This window comes from Dendronephthya gigantea, unplaced genomic scaffold (genome assembly GCF_004324835.1).
Source record: "Dendronephthya gigantea isolate DGI-Jeju-01 unplaced genomic scaffold, DenGig_1.0 000016F, whole genome shotgun sequence".
Lineage (NCBI taxonomy): Eukaryota > Metazoa > Cnidaria > Anthozoa > Malacalcyonacea > Nephtheidae > Dendronephthya > Dendronephthya gigantea.
The window spans coordinates 664,548-691,373 of NW_021163026.1; the positions used below are offsets into that span (position 1 = coordinate 664,548).

At 34.9% G+C, this 26,826-nt stretch overlaps 1 protein-coding gene across 1 annotated transcript in view; it reads left to right on the top strand.

Annotated features, from left to right (window-relative positions):
- Window positions 1–26,826, top strand: part of LOC114520368 (ATP-dependent DNA/RNA helicase DHX36-like) — a 75,378-nt gene that overhangs the window by 13,962 nt on the left and 34,590 nt on the right. The window contains exons 26-28 of the mRNA XM_028540619.1: window positions 7–84; window positions 505–604; window positions 748–820. Coding sequence (XP_028396420.1) covers window positions 7–84; window positions 505–604; window positions 748–820 — 251 coding nt within the window. The remainder of the gene's footprint in view (window positions 1–6; window positions 85–504; window positions 605–747; window positions 821–26,826) is intronic.

A 26,826-nucleotide genomic window follows, 5' to 3' on the forward strand; every position in this document is an offset into this window, starting at 1 on the left:
ATTTAGCAATGGGAGTCTGCGAGCTCACATGGAAATGCTTATCAATTTTGTTGGGACAATTTCCTTTCGCATTCAATCTTACTGGTAAAATTCTTGAAAATCTTTGTCGCTTTAATATTCGTTGAAAGCGAGGGTGAATATCGCTGAATAAAAACCCAGAAAGTTCTTGTTTATTGATCTTTACTCAGCCTGTGGCGAAACGAGGGATTTCGTTTTAGACCAATCAGCAATTTTGTTTACATTTTCAGTAACCCAATCAGAATGCATAAATTTTGACCACTTCTGGTGAAAAAGTACATTATTTAGGCATTTTGATTGGCTTAGCCTGAAAAATGTAAAGAAATTTGCTGACAAAAGTTTAAAACGAAATTGCTCCTCGTTTCATTAGGGACTCTTGCTTAGCAAGTAGTTTCGTTTGTAAATAATATTTTTAACAAAAAAGACTTGTTTTTCCTGTTTAAACGAACGACCGGAATACTATGTAACTAGGTTTATCGCATTTAGTCAATCAAGAATATGAAAACACAGTTTGCTGAACATCTTTGCTCTATTGGTTTCATCTCAACGGCTGAACCCAATCAGGAGACAGCGAATTACAATTCCAGTAAGATGTTTTTGTTGCCCATTAAAGATTGAAAAGACGTTAAATATTTTTGATACTATATATAGATTGTGGCTGGCACATCAGCGATCATTAACTGTGTCTTGTCAAGAATCTAATAGTTCTCTCCTAATATCTGTTTCCAGACAACAAATCCCTAATCAAAGCTGTTCTATGCGCTGGTTTTTATCCAAACGTTATTTCCGTTTACCAGCCGAGGTAAGTCAAAGAATATTAAGATTGTTCACCTGCTGTTTCTTTGTTTACATTTCGTTCTGGTTGCATACATAACCCGCTACCTCCTCCGCAGGCCCTTCTCGGGCAAATATGGCTGGCGGTGATATTTTGCGGGTAGAAATTTAGCATAACCCGGCAAGTTACTCTTGCCTGCGTGCAAGTTAATCTTACCTGCTCTTCATCAACAATTGCGACTTGTATAACCAGGAATTGGCGATGAAATGGCTGTCGCCTGTCGCCTGCATTTCATCCATACATAATAGCATTCGAGTACAAATTTCATCCATTTTTGTGCATTTCATCCATACGCAATGGCCTTCAAATAAAGCAGCTGTTTAGGAACGTGTTGGTACCCAAATATTTTACCTTTGGTATCCAAGGTAAGTAATTCGATCATCAAAACTGCGTGATATGGTTGGTAAACGCTAGGCAAGGTCGAGGAAAATTTTAAGTTTTGTACTTTTTATTATATACGTATTTTATATAGTAAAAGTTAAAAGCCATAATGTTAAAACTTAAATGCAAATTACTTAGCATCAAATGTGGTTAACAACTGCCTAAAATAGGCAAAACACTTCTCGACGTTTCGACCTGAGGGCCTTCGTCAGGAGATTTAGTATGAGTTAGTTTCCCATACTAACTCTCCTGACGAAGGCCCTCAAGTCGAAACGTCGAGAAGTGTTTTGTCTGTTTTAGGCAGTTGTTATACCACATTTGATGCTAAGTTGTTTGAAGACGCTGCCACGCTGCTCCCTGGTTATATTGGAACCTATATAAATGCAAATTAGTATGTATGCAGATCACCATGTCTGAAATTTCAGGTGATGCATATGAATAATAAATTTAACACTGATATTGCGCAAATTTGCGTGTATATTCATTTCTCCCAAGGCTTGCTATAGCTGCGCTTGCTTGCAGGTCCTCGAAAATCGCTGTATGATGGAATTCAGATATTTTGATCGTTGTGAATACGTGTTTCTTTCTCTCGGGAATATGTTTTATTAAATTGTTTGGTCATAATCAGTTTCTGGAGATCAGCGCAGCTTCTAAAAATTTAGTTATTTCATGATCATGGTTTTGCCTGTTTTTAAATTATAGACAATTATAACATTACATAGTCAGATAATTTTAGTCAAAATCTCAGATGTGGAGCTACTATATCTCGAGATTATGTAAATAAAATCGTTATTATATTATTCTCGAGTTATTCTCGCGTTCTTATAGGGCAAGGTTAGTACTACTAACACATGTACTTCAAGTCTTACAACAAATGCATCATGTTAGATGTAAGCAGTTTTATATATAAGCATATTTGAACAATATTCTCATAAATAATATATGAAGCACTCATATCGCGCAAATTTGCATGTATATTCATTTCTCCTAAGACCTCTTGCGCTTGCTTTTAGCTCATCGAATCATGATGGAGTTGAAATATTTCTTCAACTTTATATTTTTGTTTGTTGTGAATATGTGTTTCTTTCCCTCGGGAATATGTTTAAATTTCTTGGTCATTATCAGTTTCTGGAGATCAGCACAGCTTCGTAAAAAATTGTGTCATTTTGGAATGTATTTTATAATAAAAGTTGAAGTCCATAATGTTATAAAGGTTAAATGCAAATTAGTGTATTATTATGCAGATCACCATGTTGCAAATTTCTGGTAATGAATAATAAATTTAATATAACACTTAAATCGCGCTAACTTGCGTGCATATTCACTGCTTCCAAGACTCATCAAAACACCGAAATCGCTCCATGATGGAGTTCAGATATTTTCTGAACTTGATATTTTTGTTCGTTGTGAATGTATGTTTCTTCTTTTCGGGAATATGTTTAAATTCCTTGGTCATAATCAGTTTCTGGAGATCAGCCCAGCTTCGAAAGAAATTGTGTTATTTCATGATCATGGTTTTGTCCTGTTGCGATCTGCTTGCGGTCTAACAATCATACCGCGATAGTAACTACTGGGATGTTATGTTGACCAGATTACAAACGAAAGTTTGCACTATAATGATTATTTGGCTTTCTTCATTTGTTTTCGTTACAGGCTCTTTTGGTGATGAATTTCGATCGATATTTAGCGACATATCATCCCATCTTTCATCGAACATCTGTAACGAAGGGAAAACTTTCGTCTCTTCTTGGAATACTTATTTTTATCCCATTCATTTTATTCCTGATGTATCTAAACTTTGTCATAACCTTCCATGTTGTTGTTCTCGTTTTTTTAATTACCTTCGCCCCTCCGATGTTGTTCATCAACTACAAGCTCTTTGCAATCGCGAGGAAAAGTCGTGAAAACAGAGGAATATCACCCGATATCAAGAAGAGGTTTTCTTTAAAACATATATCTAGTTGCTTGCTAGCAGTCGCTTGTTTGACGGCACTGTCCATTCCATCGTTTGTCTACGTTGGACTGAAGATGAACTCAGGAGAAAAAGGGTTTTTATTCTATATATCTTGTTGGAAGCTGGTGTCAAACCATCGGCTCAATGAATAGTACATTCAATTGTTTAATATTTTACTGGAAGAACAGGATTTTACGCACCGAGGGAATGAGAGTTATCAAAAGCATAAAAATATGCAAGAAGTGACTATCGATTAAGTCATGCCGATGGAAGCACTGCTCACTGCAGCATTTGTCGACCACCATTGGACTGTAGACGGACTCGGAGGGAGAAAGGTTTTAGAAGAGTGATTCAGACCTTGATAAGTTGTGGGCCAAAAACATTTTCTCAATGAATGCTATAGCCTATACATTTAACTGCCTGATCTTTTACTTGAAAAAAAAAAATTTTACACGCACGAGGGAATAAAATTATCAAAGACATAAAAATCTGCAGGAAATGACAATTCTTCGTTAAATTAAGAATTCCAGCTAGTGCTTAAAGTTTGTCCCCTGACTTTACCCTGGCAAGAAAGAATAGCGATGGCGGAACGTTTAGCAAATATAATGTATTCGTCAATAATGCTTATATACATTGTACATAGTGATATACAAACCATGGCCAAACTCTGATCGCTCAAACCATAATAGGGACATGGACGGGCAGAGAAATAGTCAATACTAAGTATATAACATATATGATTGAGTTTGTTTCCTTGTTGTTCTTATTTATTAGCATTTAGTATTTTTAAAAACAATTTTAATATATAAAGCATGTTTGAAATAAATTATTGACAATAGTAACATTACATATAGGCCTATAGCTACATAATTTTAGTAAATCGTTATTATTAATATTTCTCTATCGAATCTAGTATAATTCTCCTGATGTAATGCATGTAAAAAGCATGGACTTGTTTTGTGTGATAATATTTCATATCATGCACAATAATTTCTGATTGAAAAATTGAAACCGTGCAAGCTCAACTGCGACCATCTAGATCAAATTGCTTAAGTAAGCAGGTTTTCCACTAGCGATATTTTTCGCGAGAATCGACATTTTACTTTTGTTCCAGAGCTCTCAACTGCAACCATCTGGAACAAATTGCTCAAATACAAAGGAATAAAGTCACTCCGCGCGAAAAATATCGCTAGTGGGAAACCGGCTATACAAAAGAATAAAGTCGCTTCGCGCGAAAAATATCGCTAGTGGAAAACCGGCTTTTAGACCTCTATGAAAATCGTGACGTATCCATCTTGCTCCAAGCAAACTGCAGTTATTTAAGGTTTAAAATTAAATGAAATTTAAATTTAATTTCTTAGCGTCGCCGCATCTTGAGGAATCTCAAGTTGTTTTTGAAAACATCAAACTAATAACTTCTGAGAAAGATCTAAAATTATGTATGTTTATCTATATAGGCCTAGGCCGGTGTTTAGGACTATGCAATGCATGCACTCCTCGTTCATATATATAAGTACGAAATATAGCATCTGACCCACAACAAGTTAACAGAGGTTCTGCTAAGGTTGCATGGTAAAAACCTCAAAATTAAAATGTAAAATTTTAGTTGTTCAATTTCGACCGCAGATGCATGTTATTGACAAGAGTCCAACTACAGGGTCGAAATTAAACAACTAAAATTTTGCATTTTAATTTCGAGGTTTTTACCAACCTTAGCAGAACCTCTGTTCACTTGTTGTGGATCAAACTAACTCATTGTCATTGACCGCAATATGAAACAGGACACATACGTGGGGGCTGCCTATGTTCCTACGTACAACACCTGTACTTTAATAAAACCTTTCAACAATTGAAATTTTTGAACAGTTGTATTTTAACATTGTGATATATAATAAATTTAACGCTTTTCGCAAATTTGCATGTCTATATATTGCTTCCAAGACTTTTTTTATTGATCACTTGCTTTTAGCTCATCGAAAAACTGAAATCTCTTTATGGAGTTAAATTATTTTCTGAACTTGATATTCCTGTTTGTTGTGAATACATGTTTCTTTCTCTGAAGAATGTTTTTAAATTCCTTGCTCATAATAGAGAATACTCTCTTTTCCAACGTATAGAAATTTAGAACTTGAGTTGCTGCATGATTATATTCCTTTAATTTTTTAGCTGGACCACTGTTATCTTTAGTGTAAAAGCCGGCTTAATTCGGGGTAATAATTCCCATTTACCGACAAGTTTCATTTTTATATATCTCGCCGCCTTTCTTTTGACCCCTTAGGTTGTTTATCATGTGGCATGATGCCGAAACGGTTTTAACTATATATTGTTGTTTTACGTTACCAGGACCGAAAATATATCGAAGTAATCGAACAGGCGAGAATGAGAATATATCTGAAAATAAAATATTCATTACGATTTTAAGAAACGTTTTGCATCGCAACTTTCATATTTTTATGTTTTAAAGCATGTGGCTATGTATATCGCTTATTTTAGAAACTAGATTGGCGAATATATTGCTTTAATTTGAACCTCGCAGGCAATTATCGCAGAACTTGACGGTTTCGAAGCAAACTTCACTTTTTATTTATTTTTATGAAATGTTTCTGCCGCAGTGATTTTATTTGGCCGCAACTATTATTAATACATATATAGCTTGTGGTTGAAGGTTTTTGTGATGAATTGATGGCTTTAAATATAGCACCAAGTTCAAGCTTGATTGAGTGCATTATTGTAGGCCTTACTCAAGTGGATGCAACGATCTTGTTCTAAGCCAAGTGCTTTTGGTAAGTTTTGTAATTAAATAACAGTTTTAATTTCTCTCTCTCCTCTTGAGACATCTGAAATAATTTGCCGCTGTGGTAAACAGTTTTAGTTGTTGATGATAACAAATGAAACTTTTTATATATTAGTAATAGTTATATTTGAACATTATTGTAATAAATAATATATACATAACACTTATATCGCGCAAATTATAGACGTTTATTGATTACTGCCAAGATTTGCTCATATATAGATCGCATGCTCGCGTAGCCCATCGAAAAAGTGAAAACTCTCAAAGATGGAGTTCAGATATTCTCTCAACTTGATATTTCTGTTTGTTGTGAATATATGTTTCTTTTTCTCGGGAATATGTTTAAATTCCTTGGTCATAATCAGTTTCTGGAGATCAGCGGAGCTTCGAAAGAAATTGTGTTATTTCATGATCATGGTTTTATCCTGTTGCGATATGCTCGTGATCATAACTATTCATCCATGTATGACAACTAACTTGATTTTGTGGTTGACTGGGAATATAAACAATAGCATATGGACTACCTTAAACTATACATCAATTGCCTTTATCGGCGTTTCGTTACTGGCTCTTTTGGTGATGAATGTTGATCGATATTTAGCGACACATCATCCAATACTTCATCGAACATCTGTAACGAAGGGAAAACTTTTGACTCTTCTTGGAATACTTATTCTTGTCCCATTCATTTTATTCCTGATGTCTCTAAACTCTGTCATCCCCTTCCACGTTGCTGTCCTCCTATTTTTCATTATATCCGCTTCTCCGATGTTGTTTATGAACTACAAGCTCTTTGCAATCGCGAGGAAAAGTCGTGGAAACAGAGGAATATCACCCGATACCAAGAAGAGGTTTTCTTTAAAGAATATATCGAGTTGCTTGCTAGCAGTCGCTTGTTTTGTGGCGCTGTATATTCCATCGTTTGTCGCCATTGGACTGAGAATGAACTCAGAAGAAAAAAGATTCTCTAAACTGCGTGATGTAGACGTTGCTGGATTGTGGGCTCAAACAATTGGCACAATGAATGCTACATTTAACTGCTTGATCTTTTACTGGAAAAACAGGATCTTACGCGTCAAAGGAATGAAAGTTATCAAAGGCATAAAAATTTGCAGGAGATGACAATTCTTAACGTTAAGGAATTCCAGTGCTTAAAATTTGTCTCCTGATCTTAGACTATAGCAACAAAGACTAGCAAAAGTTTAGAAAGGGACAATTTCCTGGCAGAACGTTTTAGCAAAAATAATATATTCGTCAATAATGCATATACATTGACCATTGTGATACAAACCATGGCCAAACTCTGATCGCTAAAACCATAATAGGGACATGGACGCGCAGAGAAATACCCATAATTCATGACCATAACACATATGATTGAGTTCGTTTCCTCGTTGTTCTTATTTATTAGCATTTAGTCTTTTTAAGAACAATTTTAATGTAAAGCATGCCTAAAATAAAATATCGACAATTATAACATTACATAGGCCTATAGTTAAATAATTTTAGTTTGGATCGCAAATGTAGCGCTACTATCTCACGATGCCGCAATTAAATCGTTAATATTGTTATTATTATTTCTCTGTATCGAATCTAATAATCTTCAATAGTTCTTGTGATGTAATGCATAAAAAGCATGGAGTTGTTTTCTGTGAGAAAAATTGGTATGACAGCTCAAATTATTTCATATTGATATAAGGTAAATAACTGAAAATCAAGCCCCTATATTCGGCTCGAAATACCGCCATTGAAACGTTATGAGAAGATTAAGATCTCCCACTCAATGATTTTGAGTGTGAGTGAGCCTTTAGAATACAGGCGTTAAGCTCATTAACGTTAGGCACATGAAAAGTTCGACGTCTGAAACAGGTCTTACTATGTGTTGCAAGATGCTTGTCTTAGGTTAAGTCTTATAGCTATAATCTGCATGTGGCTTTCTTAGGTTCACTAATATTATAAAGCCGGTTTTCCACTAGCGATATTTTTAGCGCGAATCGACATTTTACTTTTGTTCCAGAGCTCTCAACTGCAACCATCTGGAACAAATTGCTCGAATACAAAGGAATAAAGTCGCTTCGCGCGAAAAATATCGCTAGTGGAAAACCGGCTTAACGTCACATAGAGGTATGAATATTCGCTTTTCAAACGTATAGAAATTTAGAAGTTACTGCATGATTATATTCCTTTAATTTTCTCGGCCACTGTTATCTTTAGTGTAACAGCGCACTTAATTTCCATTTACCGACAAATTTCATCTTTATATGTCTCGCCGCCTTTCTTGTGACCTCTTAGGTTGTTTATAAACAACTTATGCCGAAACGGTTTCAACTATATATTGTTGTTTTACGTTACCACGACCGAAAATATATCGAACAGACGAGAATGAGAATATATCTAAAAATAAAATATTCTTTATGATTTTAAGAAACGTTTTGCATCGCAACTTTGATACTTTTATGCTTTAAAGCATGTTGCTATATATATATATCGCTTATTTCAGAAACTAGATTGGCAAATATATTGCTTTAATTTGGAACCTCGCAGGCAATTATCACAGAACTAAACGTTTCGAAGCAAACTTCACTTTTTATTTATTTCTATGAAATGTTTCTGCGGTGGTGATTTTATTTGGCTGCAACTGTTAATACATATAGTTTGTGATTGAAGGTTTTTGTGATGAATTCACGGCTTTAAATAAAGCACCAAGTCCAAGCTTAATTTAGTGCATTATTGTAGGCCTTACTCAAGTGGATGCAACGATCTTGTTCTAAGCCAAGTGCTTTTGGAAAGTTTTGTAGTAATTAAATGACAGTTTTAATTTCTCTCTCCTCTTGAGACATCTCAAATAATTTGCCGCTGTGGTAAACATTTTAGTTGTTGATAATAACAAATGAAACTTATTATATATTATAAATAGTTATATTTGAACATTATTGTAATAAATAATATACACATGACACACTTATATCGCGCAAATTATAGAAGTTTATTCATTACTCCCAAGATCTCCTCCTAGATTGATCGCATGCTCGCGTAGCCCATCGAAAAAGTGAAATCTCTCAAAGATGGAGTTTAGATATTCTCTCAACTTGATATTTATGTTTGTTGTAAATATATGCTTCTTTTTCTCGGGAATATGTTTAAATTCCTTGGTTATATCAGTTTCTGGAGATCAGCGCAACTTCGAAAGAAATTGTGTTATTTCATGATCATGGTTTTGTCCTGTTGCGATTTGCTTGCGGTCTTAACTATTTATCCATGTATGACAACTAACTTGATTTTATGGTTGACTGGGAATGTGAACAATAGCATATGGATTACCTTAAACTATACATCAACTGCCTTAATCGCCGTTTCGTTACTGGCTCTTTTGGTGATGAATTTTGATCGATACTTAGCGACACATCATCCAATATTTCATCGAACATCTGTAACGAAGGGAAAACTTTTAACTCTTCTTGGAATACTAATTCTTGTCCCAACGTCTGCGTCTAAACTTTGTCATCACCCTCCATGTTGCTGTCCTCGTTTTTTTCATTATTATCGCTCCTCCGATGTTGTTCATAAACTACAAGCTCTTTGCAATCGCGAGGAAAAGTCGTGGAAACAGAGGAATATCACCCGATATCAAGAATAGGTTTTCTTTAAAAGGAATATATCGAGTTGCTTGCTAGCAGTCGCTTGTTTTGTGGCGCTGTTCATTCCATCGTTTGTCTACATTGGACTGAGAATGAACTCAGAAGAAAAAGGATTTTCTAAACTGCGTGATGTAGACTTTGCTGGATTGTGGAGTCTAATAATTTGGTCAATGAATGGTACATTTAACTGCTTGATCTTTTACTGGAAAAACAGGATTTTACGCGTCGAGGGAATGAAAGTTATCAAAGGCATAAAAATTTGCAGGAGATGACAATTGTTAACGTTAAATTAGGAATTCCAGTGCTTAAAGTTTGTCGCCTGATCTTAGACTATAGCAGCAAATACTAGGAAAAGTTTAGAAACGGACAATTTCCTGGCAGAACGTGTTAGCAAAAATAATATATTCGTCAATAATGCTTATAGATTGACCATTGTGATACAAACCATGGCCAAACTCTGATCGCTAAAACCATAATAGGGACATGGACGCGCAGAGAAATACCCAAAATTCATCACCATAACACACATGGTTGAATTCGTCTCCCCGTTGTTCTTATTTATTAGCATTTAGTTTTTTTAAGAACAATTTTAATGTAAAGCATGCTTAAAATAAAATATAGGCAATTATAACATTACATAGGCCTATAGTTAGATCATTTCAGTTGGGATCGCAAATGTAGCGCTACTATCTCACGATACCGCATTTAAATCGTTAATATTGTTGTTATTGTTTCTCTGTATCGAATATAATAATCTTCAATAGTTCTTGTGATGTAATGAATAAAAAGCATGGAGTTGTTTTGTGTGAGAAAAATTGGTATGACAGCGCAAATTATTTCATATTGATATAAGGTAAATAACTGAAAATCAAGCCCCTATATTCGGCTCGAAATACCGCCATTGAGACGTTATGAGAAGATTAAGATCTCCCATTCAATGAGTTTGAGTGTGAGTGAGCTTTTAGAATACAGGCGTTAAGCTCATTAACATTAGGCACATGAAAAGTTCGACGTCTGAAACAGGTCTTGCTATGTGTTGCAAGATGCTTGTCTTAGGTTAAGTCTTTATATAGCTATACTCTGCATGTGGCTTTCATATACGTTAACTAATATTATCACGTCACGTAGAGATATGAATACTCTCTTTTCGAACGTATAGAAATTTAGAAGTTACTGTATGATTATATTCCTTTAATTTTCTGGGCCACTGTTATCTTTAGTTTAAAAGCTGGCTTAATTTCCATTTACCGACAAATTTCATCTTTATATGTCTCGCCGTCTTTCTTGTGACCTCTCAGGTTGTTTATAAACAACTTATGCCAAAATGGTTTTAACTATATATTGTTGTTTTACGTTACCACGACCGAAAATATATCGAACAGATGAGAATGAGAATATATCTGAAAATGAAATATTCTTCACGATTTTAAGAAACGTTTTGCATCGCAACTTTCATACTTTTATGTTTTAAAGCGTGTTGCTATATATATATATATATATATATATATATATATATATATATATATAATATATAATATATATATATATATGTGTATATATATATATATATATATATATATATATATATATATATATATATATATATATATATATATCGCTTATTTCAGAAACTAGATTGGCGAATATATTGCTTTAATTTGGAACCTCGCAGGCAATTATCACAAAACATAACGTTTCGAAGCAAACTTCTCGTTTTATTTATTTCTATGAAATGTTTCTGCCGTGGTGATTTTATTTGGCTGCAACTATTAATACATAGCTTGTGATTGAAGGTTTTTTTGATGAATTCACGGCTTTAAATAAAGCACCAAGTCCAAGCGTCATTTAGTGCATTATTGTAGGCCTTACTCAAGTGGATGCAACGATCTTGTTCTAAGCCAAGTGCTTTTGGTAAGTTTTGTAATTAAATGACAGTTTTAATTTCTCTCTCCTCTTGAGACATCTCAAATAATTTTCTGCTGTGGTAAAACAGTTTTAGTTGTTGATAATAACAAATGAAACTCATTATATATTATAAATATAGTTGTATTTCAACATTATTGTAATAAATAATATATACATGACACATAAGTATCGCGCAAATTAGAGAAGTTTATTCATTACTCCCAAGATCTCCTCCTAGATAGATCGCATGCTCGCGTAGCCCATCGAAAAAGTGAAATGTCTCAAAGATGGAGTTCAGATATTCTCTCAACTTGATATTTATGTTTGTTGTGAATATATGCTTCTTTTTCTCGGGAATATGTTTAAATTCCTTGGTCATAATCAGTTTCTGGAGATCAGCGCAACTTCGAAAGAAATTGTGTTATTTCATGATCATGGTTTTGTCTTGTTGCGATTTGCTTGTGATCATAACTATTTATCCATGTATGACAACTAACTTGATTTTGGGGTTGACTGGGAATATAAACAATAGCATATGGATTATCTTAAACAGTACATCAACTGCCTTAATCGGCGTTTCGTTACTGGCTCTTTTGGTGATGAATTTTGATCGATATTTAGCGACACACCATCCAATATTTCATCGAACATCTGTAACGAAAGGAAAACTTTTAACTCTTCTTGGAATACTTATTCTTGTCCCATTCATTTTATTCCTGATGCGTCTCAACTTTGTCATCACCTTCCATGTTGCTGCCCTCGTTTTTTTTATGATTATCGCTCCTCCGATGTTGTTCATGAACCACAAGCTCTTTGCAATCGCGAGGAAAAGTCGTGAAAACAGAGGAATATCACCCGATATCAAGAAGAGGTTTTCTTTAAAGAATATATCGAGTTGCTTGCTAGCAGTCGGTTGTTTTGTGGCGCTGTCCATTCCATCGTTTGTCTACATTGGACTGGGAATGAACTCAGAAGAAAAAGGATTGTCTAAACTGCGTGATGTAGGCGTTGCTGGATTGTGGAGTCTAATAATTTGGTCAATGAATGGTACATTTAACTGCTTGATCTTTTACTGGAAAAACAGGATTTTACGCGTCGAGGGAATGAAAGTAATCAAAGGCATAAAAATTTGCAGGAGATGACAATTCTTAACGTTAAATTAGGAATTCTAGTGCTTAAAATTTGTCTCCTGATCATAGACTATAGCAACAAAGACTAGAAAAAGTTTAGAAAGGGACAATTTCCTGGCAGAACGTTTTAGCAAAAATAATATATTCGTCAATAATGCTTATACATTGACCATTGTGATACAAACCATGGCCATACTCTGATCGCTAAAACCATAATAGGAACATGGACGCGCAGAGAAATACTCAAAATTCATCACCATAACACACATGATTGAATTCGTCTCCCCGTTGTTCTTATTTATTAACATTTATAATTTTTGAGAACGATTTTAATGTAAAGCATGCTTAAGATAAAATATCGACAATTATAACATTACATAGGCCTATATAGTTAGGTAATTTTAGTTGGGATTGCACATGTAGCGCTATGCTATCTCACGATGCCGCAATTAAATCGTTCTTCTTATTATTATTACTATCATTTCTCTATCGAATCTAGTAATCTTCAATAGTTTTTGTGATGTAATGCATAAAAAAGCATGGAAAAAAATTGGTATGACAGCGCAAATTATTTCGTATTGATACTTCTTAAGCCGGTCTTCCGCTAGCGTTTCACGCGAAGTGATATTTTACCTTTGCTTCAGAGCTCTTAACTGCAACCATCTAGATGAAATTGCTCAAATACAAAACAATAAAGACGCTTCGTGCGAAAAAATAACGCTAGTTGAAAACCAGCAGTAAGCCGGTTTTCCACTAGCAATGTTTTTCGCGCGAAGCGACTTTATTCTTTTGTATTTGAGCAATTTGTTCCAGAAGGTTGGAGTTGAGCGCTCTAAAAAAAAAGTAGAATGTCTATTCGTGCGAAAAGTATCGCTAATTGAAAACCGGCTTAAGACCTCTATATGAAAATCGGATCAGAATTATAACGTTAGTTTATCGTTCAGTGCTAGGACACTTTTAGAACCATGCATGCATTCAATTTGCTCTTTAGATATAAAGAAGCATAAATGCATTATTGTGGACTTTAATTATAAGTGAATGTATCCGTCTTGCTCCAAGCTAACTGCAGTTATTTAAAATTTAAAATGAAATGACAGTTTTAATTTCTTAGCGTCGCTGCCCTCTTGAAGCATCTCAAGTTGTTTTTGAAAACAACACTAACTAATAACTCCCAAGCGAGATGCATAATCATGTATGTGTATCTATATATAGGTGTTAGGACTATGCAATGCACTCTTTGTTCAATATAAAGTAAGATAGATGTTATAACATCTGACCTATAACAAGTCGACAGAGGCTCTGCCTTGAGGGTTGCAAAAACCTCTAAATCAAAATGTAAAGTTTTGGTTGTTCAGTTTCGACGCTGCATGTTATTGATGAGAGTGCCAACTACACGATTAAGACCACGGGTGCCGAATCGAATGCAAATGAACTTAAGCAAAGACTTTAGCTCATGAACATTAGGTTCGGCACGTGGAAAGTTCGATTCACGTGGAAAATTCGATTCACGTGGAAAATTCGATTCACGTGGAAAGTTCGTTCAGTATAAAGTACGAAATATAACATCTGACCGGGTCACATGTAATTATACGTGCGGTCTCGTATACGTGCAGTCGTTTGTTAATCTGACGGACTACTTATTTTTCTCCGTCTTAAATTGTTGACAGCGGCGCGGCGCATTCGCTCGTGGTCTTGTAACCATGTATAGTTGACACTCTCGTCAATGACATGCATGCAGAGTCGAGATTGAACAACTAAAATTTTTATTTAGAGGTTTTTAGCAACCTTATAATTAGCAGAACCTCTGTTAACTTAGTCAAAAGATGCAATATTGTAGACCTTAATTAAGGTAATGTATTTATTTTGCTCTAAGCTAACTTCAGTTATTTAAGAATAAAATGAAATGACAGTTTTAATTTCTTATCGTCGTCGCTCTGTTTAGGCATCTCAAGTTGAACCTCTGTTAACTTAGTCAAAAAATGCAATATTGTAGACCTTAATTAAGTCAAAGTGATATACACCATGTAATTTATTTATTGCTAAGCTTTCGGACCGTGAGCCCGCGGGCCATCATCAGAAAAAATTTTAATTATACAAACAAAGTTAAGTGCATGCGCTAGCACATCACGCAAACGTAAGCTTGGCATGATGTGAAAACTTTGAGAAACTTTGCGTAATGTGCTTGCGCACATAAGTTTGTTTTATACTTAGAAATTTTTATATTATTATTTTATATTATTATATTTTTGTAATTTAATATTTTCTCTTGGGATGGCCCGGGCTTACGGGCCAAAAGCTTATAAATGAATAAATTACATGGTGTATATGACAAACATTTTTGACTATTTAACAACACCGTGCAAAACCTTAAAAGAACTCTGTTCACTTGTTGTGGGTCAGACTGACCCATCGTCATTGACCGCAATACATGAAACAGGACACATGCCTCTGGGCTACCTATGTTCCTACGTACAACACCTGCATGCACTTCAATCTAACCTTTCTACATTGTTGTTATAAATAATAAATATAACACTTCGCGCAAATTTGCATGTCTATATTGCTTCCAAGACCTTCCAAAGATCACTTGCTTGCAGCCCATCGAAAAACTGATCATCACTCCAAGATGGAGTTTAGATATTTTCTCAACTTGATATTCCTGATTGTTGTGAATCTATGTTTCTTTTTCTCGGGAATATTTTTAAATTCCTTGGTCATAATCAGTTTCTGGAGATCAGCGCAGCTTCGAAAGAAATTATGTTATTTCATGATCATGGTTTTGTCCTGTTGCGATTTGCTTTTGGCTCTGACTGTTCATCCCACGGTGACAACTATCGCGATGTTATTGCTGACCATGGATGTTGATGAGGGTTTGGCGTATCGCTTACCCACAATATCATCTGCTTTTCTGGGATTTTCCTCACAGGCTCTCTTAACGATGAATTTTGATCGATATTTAGCGACATATTATCCGATCTTTCATCGAACATCCGTAACGAAGGGAAAACTTTTAACTCTTCTTGCAATGCTGATTTCTGTCCAAAATCTGCTGACTTTGAACTTTGTAATTTCTCCCGAAGTGGCCGCTCTTGTTTTTCTTGCAATTTTCGCTCCTTTGATGTTGTTCGTGAACTACAAGCTGTTTACAATCGCAAGGAAAAGTCGTGGAAACAGAAGAATATCGCCAGACACGAGAAACAGGTTTTCTTTGAAGAAAATATCGAGTTGCTTGCTAGCAGTCGCTTGTTTGATGGCACTGTCCATTCCAACGTTTGTCTACATTGGACTGAGGATGAACTCAAGAGAAAAAGGGTATTCTTTTAATGATGCATATCTCGTTGGAATCTGGTCTTTAACCATCGGCTCAATGAATGCTACATTTAACTGCTTGATCTTTTACTGGAAAAACAAGATTTTACGCACCGAGGGAATGAAAGTTATCAAAAGCATAAAAATCTGCTGGAGCTGACGATCTTAAATACTCAGTAGAATATCCCGAAGGATGAATATTGTCTCCTGACCCTTAGACTATAGTAAACACGGTTAAAAAGAAACAATTTCAGCGCAAGTCTTTCGTAATAACTTCTGTTTCTCCTTAAAAAAACTGTATTGATATCTTCTAACTGAATAAGAGTACAGTTAAATTCTATAGGACACGTCCAGAACTATACATTTTAATATATACCCTTAATACAAACAAGCATAAGTGAGAATAGTTTAAATCATACGAATGTATTATAGGTCTAACTTTGTACAGACATTTTTTAAAGTCCGTTTTATAATTAGGTTTTGAAATGGTTTAAAAATTCCCACTATGAAGTGCCATTAAATTCGCCTTTTAGAAGATTTTAGATTGTTGTCTAAATTTGCAAACTAATGACCGCCGAAACAGGTGTCATAATATCCATAAATAATTTTATTTATACTGTTACTTCGTACATTAAAACTTAATTTATAACTTATATTCTTACATCTGTACTACAACATGGTGTTAAGAAGATAGTAAAGAGTGTTATGGTCAGAATGTACTACTATAAAAATTCCTCCCCAGTCAAACATGTAGAAATGGTTAGGGACCGCACGAAATTATAAACTATTTTGTTTTTTGAAGTAAACTGGATCTAAAATTTTTAAGTTCTAATGTTTTCTCTCGCGAAAGTAATTGGCCTCCGAAGAAGTCGAATTTCGAATTTCGTAACACCGTAAAAACATGTGGCGCCGCCATAGTCGGATAAATTTCTAAAAGTACTTTAAAGACTGCGGATTCAAGTTGAGTGTTTTTAACACGCTATTAAAATGGCGTCACGATAATGTGTTCGTTCCATCTAAAAACGCGCACGTTAATTGTCATGTGACAAATTATCTGTTGCTATATGGGGTAGATAATGTGCGATAATTTTGGATCGATATATTTAAAACAATTTTATATCTTAGCATGTACATGTCTAGTTCCTATATTTAAAAAAATTAAAGAACTATTGTCTAACGTGGACCACTTGATGCTCAAAGCCTTACTGCACTTGATTATTTAAATTGCTGCAACTGCTCATAATGAGCTTCTGGGTGAAGGTGCATGGTTTTATTTATAGCGTTGCTTGATTTAATGTAAATTGTGGGCCTAACTTAAGACTTAAGTGAATGCAACGCTCTTGTTAAAAGCTAAATGCGTTTAATTCAGTTTTAAAATTGAATGACAGTTTTAATTTCTTAACGTCACTGCTCTTGAAGCATTTCAAATTTTCTTTAGAAGCTGCTGATTTTTTTTTAACTAAACGTTATTCACTTCACCTGCTGTTTGTTCACCTGCTGTCTTTTATTCTAATTAATAATAAATTTAACGCTTATATTCAGCAAATTTGCATGTATATTCCAGGATATATATTCTTTGCTCGATCCCAAGACTTCCTATAGATCGCTTGCTTTTAGCTCATCGAAAAACCGAAATCGCTCCATGATGGAGCTCATCTTTTTCCTCAACCTGATATTCTTGTTTCTTGTCAATATATGTTTCTTTCTATCAGGAATATGTTTAAATTCCTTAGTTATAATCAGTTTTTGGAGATCAGCGCAGCTTCGAAAGAAATTGTGTTATTTTATGATCATGGTGTTGTCCTGTTGCGATTTGCTCGTGGTCTTAACTAATCATCCAGCGATAGCCACTATGTCGATTTTATGGTTGACCGGGATTATCAACGAAAGTTTGTACTATTATTATTCAGCTGCCTTCATTGGCTTTTCTTTGCTGGCTCTTTTGGTGATGAGTTTCGATCGATATTTAGCGACATATTATCCCATCTTTCATCGAACATCTGTAACAAAAGAAAAACTTTTAATTCTTCTTGGAATTTTGATATTTGTCCAACTAATTTTAATCCTGATGCATCTAAACTCTGTCTTCCGATACTACGTTGCTGTCCTCATATTTTTAATTATATTCGCTCCTCCGATGTTGTTCATGAACTACAAGCTCTTTGCAATCGCGAAGAAAAGTCGTCCCGATATCACGAAGAAGTTTTCTTTAAAGAATATATCGAGTTGCTTGCTAGCAGTCGCTTGTTTTGCGGCGCTGTCTCTTCCATTGTTTGTCTACATTGTGCTGAGGATAATTTCCGATGAAAAAGTTTTTGATTATCCAGCCCTTCTTGGAATCTGGGCTCGAACCATTGACGCAATGAATGGTACATTTAACTGCTTGATCTTTTCCTGGAAAAACGCGATTTTACGTACCGAGGGAATGAAAGTTATCAAAAGCATAAGAATCTGTAGAAGATGAGAATTCCTAAACGTTAAATTACGCTTAAAGTTTGTCCCCTGACCCTAGACTAGACCAAGACTGGGAGTAGATTAGAAAGGGACAATTTCCTGGCTGAACGTTTTAGAAGAGATAACTTAATCGTTAATAATGCTTACATTATACAATTTCTATGAACAGGTCAAACTTTGATCGGTAAAACTATAATATAGGGTCATGCGCAGGAAACTATACTAAATTCTCTGTAACGCACATGTTTCTTTGTTTCTTCTCTTTGTTGTTATTATTATAGTATTTTGATTTTTAAAACTTTTTAAACATAAAGCATGCTTAAAATATACTAATGCAATTATATATAACATAACATATACATATAATTTTAGTCATGATCGCAGATGTGAAGGTATAGCTGGTAGTATTGTACACTATCTCGAGATGTTGAGAATAAAATCGTTATTATTATTATTTCATTATCGAGTCTAATTTGTCATCCTTTTTAATACTCCTGTAAATTCATGCAAGTACCCTGTCCGCTTTATGCTTTATTTTTTAAGAGGGGGGGGGAGGGTGCGTTTTGGAAATTTACCCTTAAAGGGAACTTTAACTGAATTAGATGCATATAAAAAACATGGAGCTGTATTGTGTCATATATAATATTTATACTGCATGCTTTTCTGGATAATACTTAGACCTGCGTGAAAAACAGATCAGAATGAGACAAGTTTATTGTTTAGTTCTAAGACACGCGTCTATAGAACCATGCATTCAGTTTGCCTTTCTTTAATATTTGAAGAAACATGGACATATATAATCGTTTGTAAACGGTCTTACATCTGTATTCAATTGATTGACAAATTTTCATTTTCAATTCTCGCCTCCCTCTTAAGAGATCTTAGATTGTTGTCCAAAACTGCAAACTAATAACAGCCGGAACAGATGTCTTTATTAATAAAATTATAATGTATTCTCTGACTTTAACTATTATAGCTTCAAATATTGCATTTATATAACATTATAGGATCCGTATCACCTACACATGTTGTTGAAAACGTAGTAAAGAGACTCGGTGTCGAGTTATAAATATTCTTCCCAGCCAAAAACAACAAAGTAAAAACAAGCTTCTCTCGTATTCTCCCAACATTCCCCCATCGTGCATTATTACACCATAAAGGCACGCGACTCGTTTTTTAATTCTTAATTAAATTTGACACATATATCACGCAAGTTTGCATGTATATTCGAGTGTATATTCATTGCTCCCAAGACTTCCTATAGATCGCTTGTAAAGCTCATAGAAAAACCTAAATCGCTCCATGATGGAGTTCAGATATTTTTTGAACGTGATATTCTTGTTGGTTGTCAATTTATGTTTCTTTCTCTTGGGAATATGTTCAAATTCCTTGGTCATAATAAGTTTCTGGAGATCAACGCAGCTTCGAAAGAAATTGTGTTATTTCATGATCATGGTTTTGTCCTGTTGCGATTTGCTTGTGGTCTTAACTAATTATCCAGTGATGGCAACTCTTGTGGTGTTCTTGTTGACCGGAGACGTGAATGAAAGCTTCGCGCTGCGTTCATTCCAGATAGTGACTAACTTCATTGGCTTTTCTCTACTGGCTCTTTTGGTTATGAATTTTGATCGATATTTAGCAACATATTATCCAATCTTTCATCGAACATCTGTAACAAAGGGAAAACTTTTAACTGTTCTTGGAATACTTATTCTTGTCCAATTCATTTTATTCCTGATGTATCTAAACTCTGTCATCACCTACCACGTTGCTGTCCTCGTATTTTTCATTATATTCGCTCCTCCGATGTTTTTCATGAACTACAAGCTCTTTGTAATCGCGAGGAAAAGTCGTGAAAACAGAAAGATATCACCCGATATCAGGATGAGATTTTCTGTGAAAAATACACCAAGTTGTTTGCTAGCAGTCGCTTGTTTTGTTGCGCTGACCATTCCATCGTTTGTTGCCATTGGGCTGAGGATGAGCTCAGAGGGGAAAGCTTTTAACGATGCACACCTTGTTGGAATCTGGTCTCAAACCATTTGCTTAATGAACGGTACATTTAACTGCTTGATCTTTTACTGGAAAAACAAGCTTTTACGCACCGAGGGAATGAAAGTTATCAACGGCATAAAAATCTTCTCGAGATGACAATTCCTAAACGTTAAATTAAGAATTCCAGTGCTTGTCCCCTGATCTGGCAAAAGGTTAGAAAGGGACAATTTTGTGGCTGAGCGTTAGAAAAGATAACATAATCGTTAATTATGCTTGCATTGTACATTATTCTATGAACAGGTCAAACTCTGATCGCCAAAATCATAATATAGGAACCTGCGCAGTAAACTACTCAATACTCAGTAACGCACACGGTGGAATTCGTTTCCTCTTTGTTGTTATTATTAGTATTTCAAATATACTAATTCGATTATATATAATATAACATATACATATATTGTTTTAGTCAAGATCGCAGATGTGGAGGTATAGCTGGTAGTATAGTATACTATCTCGAGATGTTGTGAATAAAATCGTTATTTTATCATTTCATTATCGAGTTTAACTTTTTATCCCTTCTAATTTTTTTATAAATTCATGCAAATACCCTGTCCGCTATGCTCTATTTTTAAAAAGAGGGGGGTTGTATTTTGGAGTTTTACCCTTAAAGGGAACTTTAACTGAATTAGATGCATAAACACGGAACTGTATTGTGTCATATATAATATTTATACTGCATGCTTTTCTGAATAACTCTGGTGTGTCCTGAACACAGTGGAATTTTTTTTATACTTAGACCTGCGTGAAAAACAGATCAGAATGAGACAAGTTTATTGTTTGGTTCTAAGACACGCGTCCAGAACCAGGTGCATTCAGTTTGCCTTTCTTTAATATTTGAAGAAATATGGACGTTTGTAAATCATCTTACATATGTATTCAAATTGATTGACAAATTTTCATTTTCAAGTCAGCCTCCCTCTTAAGAGATCTTAGATTGTTGTCCAAAACTGCAAACTAATAACAGCCGGGACAGATGTCTTTATTAATATTGTGTATTCTGTGACTTTAATCATTATAGCTTCAAATATTGCACGTACAAATATAACATTATCGGATCCGTATATATATCACTATACATGTTGAAAATGTAGTAAAGAGACTCGGTGTCGAGGTATAAATATTCTTCCCAGCCAAAAACAACAAAAAAGTTCTTATTTTTAAGAAACGTTTTGCATCGCAACTCTCATACATGTACCATTGCATGCCTGGTACCTTATTTAAAGAAAAATGAAAGAAATATTGTCTCTTAATTTAGATAGTGTGGACGACTAGATGTTTAAAGCATTACTTCACTCATCTCAAAGCCAACCTTTTAATTATACCGATAAAATTTTTTAAGATGATTTTTTTGGGATGAGAAATATACTAAACTATGCAGCTACTGGGTGAAGGTTTTTGTAACGAATGCGCGGTGTTTTATAGCCTTGCTTGATTTAATGTATTATTGTGGGCCTATATATATATAACTTAAATGAATGCAACTAGTTTTGAAATTGAATGGCAGTTTTAATTTCTTAGCGTCGCTGCTCTCTTGAGGCATTTCAAGTTGTTTTTCAAAACTGCAAACTTAATAATATTCGAGAAAGAAGTATATGTAGATTTATCCATATTTAGGTGTTAAGACAATGTACTCGTCGTTCAAAATGTGACATCTGACCCACAAGAAGTGAACAGAGGCGCTGCTGAAGTGTCGACGTAAAAACCTGTAAATTAAAATGTAGAATTTAAGCTGTTCAATTTCGACGAATTGAGCAACACTGATAAAAAAATCATGAACTGAAAACTGAACTGCATGAGCCCACACGCCTCACCGCTTACCGGCCTGCATTTCTGACCATATCGCCGTAATTCGATTGTCGTAACCCGAAATATAAAAACCGAGTTACAACAAATTATGTGAATTAAAAGAGACCTTTAAGAAAGTAAACAGTTTTGGGCGAGCGTTTTCTCTCGTGGATAGGGCTGTCGTCATGTAAATCCATAATATAAGTCAAGGAAATGTTTGCAACATGTGTAGACTTTCCAGTTGATGGACCATCCATTTCATAAACAAATTTTAAAAATGAAAATTCACCCGTACAGCTGAAAAGAGCATGCATCTCAAATTAAGTAAAATTTTGCAAAATACTGAGAAGTGTGAAAAATATCGGTCTTATATATAAATATATGGTAACGATGTGATGATTTTAACTGGATGCAACTACTATAATATATAGCTTCTTCATGTGTGAAGGTTTTTGTAACGAATGCGCGGTGTTCTGTAATAGCATTACTTAATTTAGACCTAACTTAAGTTTATGCAAACATCTTGCTGAAAAGCCAAATGCGTTTAATTTAGTTTTGAAATTGAATGGCAGTGTTAATTTCTAAGCGTCGTTGCCCTCTTGAGGCATTTCAAGTTGTTTTCAAAATTGCAAACTTGATCATGTCGAGAAAGATCTGTATGTATGTGTTTCTATATTTTAGTGTTAAGGCTCTGTGCTCTTTGTTCAATATTCAAAATATGACATCTGAAAGAATACTCTCGCGTCCTCTGTACAACACCTGCACTTCACGTTTCACAACAAATGCAATTTATAATATTTATAACATTTATAGTACGCGCGTGCTGATTGGTCGAGAAGCGTGTTTCTATTTAACAATTAAACAACGAGTCCCAGTTGTCTATGAGCGAATAGTCAACGAAGGCGAAGCCTGAGTTGAGTATTCGTTCATAACAACGAAGGCGAGTTGCTGACAGGCGAAGCGATGTAATAAGAATTTGTAACTTAATCGAATTAGAATATTTGTACAATATCTTTTTATTGAGTTATATTATAAAAGAAATAGATAACATTTTTTCTCTTTCTATACAGTTATAGAAACACTTGTAGGAGTTTGGGAGAACTCGAAATAACGTGGGAAAATTCACCCCACTGATTATTTCTCGTTCTCCGAAACTCCCATTTGTACAACACCTGCACTTCACGTTTTACAACAAATGCGATTTATAATATAACATTTATAGTACGCGCGTGCTGATTGGTCGAGAAGCGTGTTTCTATTTAACAATTAGACAACGAGTCCGAGTTGTCTATGAGCAAATAGTCAACGAAGGCGAAGCCTGAGTTGACTATTCGCTCATAGACAACGAAGGCGAGTTGCCTAATTGTTTTAGTATACACCCTGTACCTAGATATATTAATTTCGAGAAAATAATCGATACACGGCAATTATACCGAAAAATCATTCAATTTTATACGGTCGCGCGAGCGAAATTTTCCCAAGCGTGCTCCATCACGAATAGACAATGGTTGAGTAGCCAATCAGAATGTAGGATTTGTAATAGACAATAGTCGGGTGTATACTATAACTCTATAGAAACACGGAAAACGTTTTCTATTTCTTAATTGTTATATATAAACAGTTATATTTGAACAATATGCTAATTTATAATAGATTTGACACATATCTTCCGCAAATTTGCATGTATATTCGAGGGTATATTCATTGTTCCTAAGACTTTCTATAGATCGCTTGCTTTCAGCTCATCGGAAAACCGAAATCGCTCCATGATGAAGTTCGGATATTTTTTGAACATGATGTTCTTGTTTATTGTCAATTTATGTTTCTTTCTCTCTGGAATATGTTTAAATTCCTTGGTCATAATCAGTTTCTGGAGATCAGCGCAGCTTCGAAAGAAATTGTGTTATTTCATGATCATGGTTTTGTCCAGTTGCGATTTGCTTGTGATCTTAACTAATTATCCAGTCATGACAACTGTTGTGGTGTTCTTGTTGACCGGAGACGTGAATAAAAACTTGGCGCATAGATTATTCGACATAGTGACTAACTTCATTGGTTTTTCGTTACTGGCTCTTTTGGTGATGAATTTCGATCGATATTTAGCGACATATTATCCCATCTTTCATCGAACATCTGTAACGAAGGAAAAACTTTTGACTTTTCTTAGAATACTGATTTTTGTCCCATTCATTTTATTCCTGATGTATCTAAACTCTGTCATCACCTTCCATTTTGGTATCCTCATATTTTTCACAATTTTCGCTCCTCCGATGTTGTTTATGAACTACAAGCTCTTTGCAATCGCGAGGAAAAGTCGTGGAAAAAGAAGAATATCACCCCATATCATAAAGAGGTTTTCTTTGAAGAATATATCGAGTTGCTTGCTAGCAGTCGCTTGTTTTGTTGCACTGTCCATTCCAACGTTTGTGTACATTGGACTGAGGATGGACTCACGGTTGAAAGCTTTTGACGATGCGCACCTTGTTGGATTGTGGGCTCAAACCATTGGTTCAATAAACGGTACATTTAACTGCTTGATCTTTTACTGGAAAAACAAGATTTTACGCACCGAGGGAATGAAAGTTATTTAAGGCATAAAAATCTGCAGGATATGAGAAATTCTAAACGTGAAATTAAGAATTCTAGTGCTGAAAGCTTGTCCCCCGGCTGAACGTTAGAAAAGATAACATAATCATTAATAATGCTTATAATTTAAGTCAAGATCGCAGACGTGGAGCTATAGCTGGTAGTATAGTATCGAGTCTAACTTTATGCTTATTTTTTAAGGGGGGTTGCCTTTTGTGTAGTCCTGAATTAGATGCATATAAAAAAACATGGAGTTGTATTGTGTCATATATAATATTTATACTGTATGCTTTTCTGGATAACTCTGGTCTGTCCTGAACACGGTGGAATTTTTTTTATACGTGAAAAACAGATCAAAATGAGACAAGTTTATCGTTTACTTCTAGGACACGCGTCCCGAACCATGCATTCAGTTTGCCTTTCTTTAATATTTGAAGAAAGATGGACATACAATCATTTGCATATGATCTTACATCTGTGTTTAAATTGATTGTCAAATTTTCATTTTTAAGTCTCGCCTCCCTCTTAAGAGATCTTAGATTGTTGTCCAAAACTGCAAACTAATAACAGCCAGGACAGATGTCTTTATTAATATTATGTATTCTGTGACAAATATTGCATGTATACAAATATAACACCACTACATGGTGTTGAAAACGTACTGGGTAAAGAAAGTCAGTGTCGAATTATAAATATTCTTCCCAGCCAAAAACAACAAAGTAAAAAAAATTCTTAATTATAAGAAACGTTTTGCATCGCAACTCTCATGATCATACAACTCTCATACATGTGTACCTTTGCATGCCGGACGACTAGATGTTTAAAGCATTACTTCACTCATCGCAAAGCCAAGTTTTTAATTATAACGATAAAATTTTTAAATATACTAAAATATGCAGCTACTGGGTGAAGGTTTTTGTAACGTCTTTGCTTATACCCTTCCTTGATTTAATGTGTTATTGTAGGCCTAACTTAAATGAATGCAACGAGTTTTGAAATTAAATGGCAGTTTTAATTTATTAGCGTCGGTGCCCTTTTAAGACATTTCAAGTTGCTTTTCAAAATTGCAAACTTAATAACAGTCGAGAAAGATCCATGTGTAGATTTATCCATATTTAGGTGTTAAGACAATGTACTCGTCGTTCAAAATAAAATACAAAATGTGACCCACAACAAGTGAACAGAGGCACTGTTGAAGTGTCGACGTGAAATGTAAATTAAATTATAGAATTTAAGCTGTTAAATTTCGACGAATTGAGCGACATTGATAAAAAAGTAATTAACTGAAAACTGAACTGCATGAGCCCACGCGCCTCACCGCTTACCAGCCTGCATTTTTGACCTCGTCGCCGTAATTCGCTTGTCCTAACCCGAAATATAAAGACCGAGTTACAACAAATTATGTGATTTACGACAGATTATGACTATTTACGTTATTTTAAAACCGGCTTTAATTTGTTTATTTGCGTTGTATGGTATGTGTGATCTTCTCGTTTCTGTATGTCGTTTTCGTTTGCTCTTTGACGGTTGTGTCGCGGATTTGTTCGCTCTTTGTCGTTTTCGTTCGCTCTTCTTTGTCGGTTGTGTCGGGTTTGTTCGCTCTTTGACGGTTGTGTCGCGGATTTGTTCTCTTTTTGTGGTTTTCGTTCGCTCTTCTTTGTCGGTTGTGTCGGGTTTCGCGTTCGCTCTTTGTTTAGTTGTGGTGGGTTTCGTTCGCTCTTTGTCGTTTTCGTTTGCTCTTTGTCGGTTGTGTCATAGCGGGATGATCTATCTATCCAGCCAATCAACGTTGTAAGTTAGAAATTTGGGTTGGCTTCACAAGTTCGTTCCATCTCCGCACGATATTCTATATTTACTTAAGGCGTTGACGCGTTAGTCGAGTTGGAGTTCTGCTTAATCGATCAATATTAAAACTTGTTAGCAACTTAAGACACTCATCATATCCTTATCATATTGTAAAATCTTCAAGCTGTGACTATGTG